This window comes from Odontomachus brunneus, unplaced genomic scaffold (genome assembly GCF_010583005.1).
Source record: "Odontomachus brunneus isolate Ranch 3 - 2012 unplaced genomic scaffold, Obru_v1 Obru_scaffold_142, whole genome shotgun sequence".
NCBI lineage: Eukaryota > Metazoa > Arthropoda > Insecta > Hymenoptera > Formicidae > Odontomachus > Odontomachus brunneus.
In genome coordinates this window covers 355,213-359,806 of record NW_022639592.1, presented here as the reverse complement: position 1 = coordinate 359,806, position 4,594 = coordinate 355,213, and the positions used below count along the sequence as shown (strand labels likewise).

Sequence of the window (4,594 nt, the reverse complement as noted above, 5' to 3'; positions counted from 1 at the left end):
TATATATATATATATATATATATATATATATATATATATATATATATATATATATATATGTAAAATTTTCTATCATAATAATGTTTGTGATGATTCTATCTTTTCAGAACAGAATTTTGGCAAAAAGTTATATTAAAATGTCTTTTACAATTGAAGAAAGAAATCTGTGTAAATCTTCTGACGAATATATTCATATGGAACAATTACTGCCAGTTAGATTTGTAAGTAAGTATATTTTTAAAATATTTTAATCTACATACTTTTATGGAATTGTTAATGCAGTTTAATATAAGGAAGAAATTTTATTTTTACAGGAGAAAATGAAGAATACATCATACCACAAGATTTAACTTCTATTATTCCATATGCTACTTTAAGAATGCGCAATATTACTCAATTATCTAATGAAGAGTGTGCTTGTGCAATTGCCAATCACCTGCAATCCAGTAGTAAATTTATGCAGGATGATCCTATATCAAAACGCTTCAGGATGGAAACATTGAAAGCAATGCCACATTGCCTTCCTGTAAAAAGATTTGTAAAATCTCAGCTATTAGCAACTGTTAATCAAAAGACAAAAGAAAAACCAATTAGCTATTGGAAATTGTTAGGATATAACATCAGTTTAAAATTTAGAAAGGTAATGTTGATGTTGCTGAAATTATCCTTTTTAAATTATATATTAATGTTAATATAAATATTAATAAATGGAATAAATATAGATTCGGATAGTGGCACAGAATTCATTGCAAACAATGAAGTTGTGGCATCAAACAATTAAAGCCATTGAGAGTCGCAGTGGAAGTGGTATAGCAACATACTTCAAATTCCTAAGATGGCTACTATTCCTTAATATAATATCCTGCATTTTGAGGTAAATATATTCTTTTATTTTAGTTACACGAAATTTCAGTTACAGTGGAAATATACTATTTGGTGAAAAATAATACTATACATATAGTACTATGTAAAGTGAAACAAACAGAACTTTGATAGATTTTTATGATTGCAGTATATCCTTCATTGTAATTCCACAATCACTGGATCAAACACATGTGCCAAACGATGTTAAGATACTGGACTTTTTAACAGGCAGTGTATGAGAAAAAATATTATAGTAGAATAATGAGCATCTAATCACTGTTTTTCAGCTGATAAGACACATTATAATCTCTTGGGTTACAGGGTTTTTTTGTTCGCACAATAATGTATTATGGTTTCTATTCCAATGGCACAGTAGATACACCATTTGGTACTGAATATAGCATTCCATCTGCTTATTTCCTGACGCTGCTTTTTTGTTACAAGCTTTCATTTATTATACTTTCTGTCAAGTATGTGATAAATTATTAAATTACACTGGTCATAAATATCGAGTGTTTCGTGATTTAATAAAAATTTTAATTCTTTTCAGAGTGATATCCTCCTATAGAGAGTGTTATGTTGAAACAAGTGGGAAAGTGCACGATTTGTACAGTAACATGATATTTTGTGGATGGGACTGCAGTATATCTTCGCCAAAAACCGCTATTATACAGTCAGCATCTATTTACAAAGAATTGGAAGAGCTGTTAGCTGAAAGGAGACAACATGTGCCTTTACATTGGTTCGCCAAGTGCTCGTTAATTATAATGCAACTTGCTGTGACAGCTATTGTTCTGTTTATGATTTGTGGCATTGGTGCACTCGTGTGGAAGTTGTTGGATCACTACAATATAGGAAATTCTAAATCCATCTCAGTAATGATTGTACCAATAGTGATCACTGTTATCATTCATATCTTTCCCGCAATTATTTCGTATCTAGTAAGTACATAAGCTTTTATATTTATCTATAGAAAGAAATATATTTAATTAAACTCCTGCTATTATACATGCATATTTACATGTATGCAGGACATGCTTCATTATACTATAAATTAAATAAAATACTATAAATCAAATAATATTAATATTTTCAAGGCATTGTTGGAACGTTACAACAACAAGCGTACAGAACTTTACATAACAGTGGTCAGAAATCACGCGGTTGGTGCGACGATATTTGGTATCTTGTTTGCTTTCTGGTTGATCAACAATACATCGAATTGCTGGCAAACGGACTTTGGAGAAGAGATCTATCGACTCATCGTGCTAGACTTTATTGCTTCTATATTTGGTGCGAGTTTGCAGTTTATACGCGCCACATTGTACAAAAGGTTTACCACGAAGATCGGCAGACCGGAATTCGACATAGCTCGCAGTACACTAAATCTAATATATAATCAGACGCTCTTTTGGATGGGCTTCTACTTTAGTCCCCTGATGTCTCTTATAATTGTGATAAAATTAATTATCACATTTTACATAAAGAAATACGAACTTGAAAGATGTTACCAACGGCCATCCCAGCCTTGGCGAGCGGCGCAAACGCAAACGCTGTTCCTGGCACTTGCCTTTCTCGGCATAATCGGGGTGTTGCTCATCATAGGATACATTATTTCAAACGTGAAGAGCAACGGCTGTGGACCATTTAGAAACCATTCTTATGCTTGGGACTTCATTGTCGACGGAATGTTGGCATTGAAAAGAGATAGTGGATTTTGGAGCGTCGTCTCGGAACTTGCAAGACCTGTGACTGGTGCCGCTATCTTAATTGGCATGTGGTAAATATTTTATATATATATATATATATATATATATATATATATATATATATATATATGTATATGTACATATATAATCCTACAATATATTAATTTACCAAGAATCTTCGTTTAAGTGTTGCGGTGTACTGTTTACGGGCAAAAGTGAAAGCTAGCAAAGAAATGCTACAGATTCTGTCCGAGATGCTTCTTCTACAGTCTCAAGATAAGCAGTTCCTTATGAAAAGTTTCACTAATTTCGCTAATGAACGTGAGTCATGTTATCAAATTATATATAAATCTATGCAATTATATATATTAATAAGTATGTAAGAAGCATTGTAATAGTTTATTTTTTCTCTTCAGCTTCTCGTTCTGTGACAAATGACTCTGCTCATAGCGGAATTAATCTTATTCAACATGCTGGACTTATTAAACGAAACCAAAGAAATGAAGGAATTTCGCTTTCTCGCCGACGTAATTTACCATCGACCAGTTCCGAAGAAAGATGATTGTATATAGAATAACATACATTAGTTTGACAAATCAGCAAAATATATTAGGAATATAGTTATACAGAGTGTCCCGCATAAAACGTGCCAAAAGAAAAATATAAGTAGAATAGATAAAAGTGAACAAATATTGTAGAAGTCATTTTTCAAACAACCACGTAAAATTTCGAAATATTAATAAAAATATTTGGACTAATCAGAGCGTGGCGATACAGCAGGTGGGACATACAGTTCGCCGCGGCCGGCGAAGAAAATGGACGATTGCGGGACACCCTGTATATATAGAAAGTACTGACAAGTGTGCCCTCAAAAGTATTATTGCTTCTACGACTTGCCAAACTCAAACTATTATATATATAGAAGAATATAAATTATATATTCATAAAGAATACTTTTATATACTAATGTTTAATATAAAAATTGATATAGTATGTAAAAATATATAATAATGTTTATTGAATTACGATAGAAAAATATGTACGTATGTATGTATACGTACAAATAATATGTTATTTTTTATATTCTAATATAAAGAACATGCACAAAATAAAAAGTAAATACACAAGTTTATAGCTTTCTCGCTTGTTCTAGATACTTTTCCTCTGTTGTCATAGTTACGTGTTGTGAATATATATAATACATTAGGTTTGAGCTAAAAATGATACGTTATCGTCGATATACTTGTTATTTGACAATTTAGATTTAGTTATTGCGCATTAACGTATATCAGCAGAAAAATTCTCTGGCTTCTCGTTGGAGGAAACAACGACGGATAATAAAAACTACATATTTTTTCTTCGGTAGTATTTGCCGACAATTAATGAAAATTCATGTTGAACAGTTAACGTTAATATTTTCTATATTTTTAACAGATTATAGTTTGAATAACAAAGATATGGCTGAAAATAAAGAGTACGAAATATCCAGTAAAGTAAATGAAACAAGACGTGTCAAATATGTGTCGCCGAAAATGTCAGAAACACTGCTACTTACAAAGAAGCAAAAATTTACAAAAAACCAGTTGATTCAGGAAGTCTCAACAGCGATTCCGCACAAACATCGACGATGGCATCCTTTTAGTGTTAGCGGTGGTGCGCTAACGAGTCCACCTCGCGATTTAGTCGAACGACATAAAGAAGAGACCGAACGAAGAGCCACTATCGCAGCTGAGAAGAAACGAGACCATTTGCCCAAAAATATAGTGAGCTTGAAAGATTTAGCGGATGGCACGTGGTTGTCCAAAAGTCAAAAGGCAAAAGCTTTGGAGAGGAAAGAGTTATTTGCTCAAGTCAAGAAGGAAAAGATGACAAAGGATTGGGAGGTAATCAAAAACATGTTACAAATATACGTATAACTTATTCTTGACTGACGGAAATATATATAATAATTCGAGGATAGATTCTTATATTAATAAATATGAGAAATAACAACAAAAAAATTAAAATCTGAATAATTATTA

The 4,594-nt window shown here is 31.9% G+C and overlaps 2 protein-coding genes across 6 annotated transcripts in view; both read left to right on the top strand.

The window, feature by feature from the left end:
- The window catches only part of LOC116850314 (transmembrane channel-like protein 5), a 4,936-nt gene extending 1,338 nt beyond the window's left edge, over nucleotides 1–3,598 (top strand). For 4 of the 5 annotated variants that reach the window (XM_032828441.1, XM_032828444.1, XM_032828442.1 and 1 more), the window contains 9 exons: nucleotides 108–225; nucleotides 315–640; nucleotides 723–874; nucleotides 1,013–1,097; nucleotides 1,186–1,334; nucleotides 1,415–1,805; nucleotides 1,962–2,644; nucleotides 2,761–2,894; nucleotides 2,990–3,598. In XM_032828441.1, the coding sequence (XP_032684332.1) occupies nucleotides 108–225; nucleotides 315–640; nucleotides 723–874; nucleotides 1,013–1,097; nucleotides 1,186–1,334; nucleotides 1,415–1,805; nucleotides 1,962–2,644; nucleotides 2,761–2,894; nucleotides 2,990–3,135 (2,184 nt within the window). In that variant the 3' untranslated portion in view covers nucleotides 3,136–3,598. The remainder of the gene's footprint in view (nucleotides 1–107; nucleotides 226–314; nucleotides 641–722; nucleotides 875–1,012; nucleotides 1,098–1,185; nucleotides 1,335–1,414; nucleotides 1,806–1,961; nucleotides 2,645–2,760; nucleotides 2,895–2,989) is intronic. The other variant, XM_032828445.1, reaches the window with a different exon arrangement.
- A 34-nt stretch (nucleotides 3,599–3,632) lies between these two features.
- LOC116850315 (dynein heavy chain 3, axonemal) overlaps nucleotides 3,633–4,594 on the top strand; it is a 21,583-nt gene continuing 20,621 nt past the window's right edge. The window contains exon 1 of the mRNA XM_032828446.1: nucleotides 3,633–4,456. Coding sequence (XP_032684337.1) covers nucleotides 3,956–4,456 — 501 coding nt within the window. The 5' untranslated portion in view covers nucleotides 3,633–3,955. The remainder of the gene's footprint in view (nucleotides 4,457–4,594) is intronic.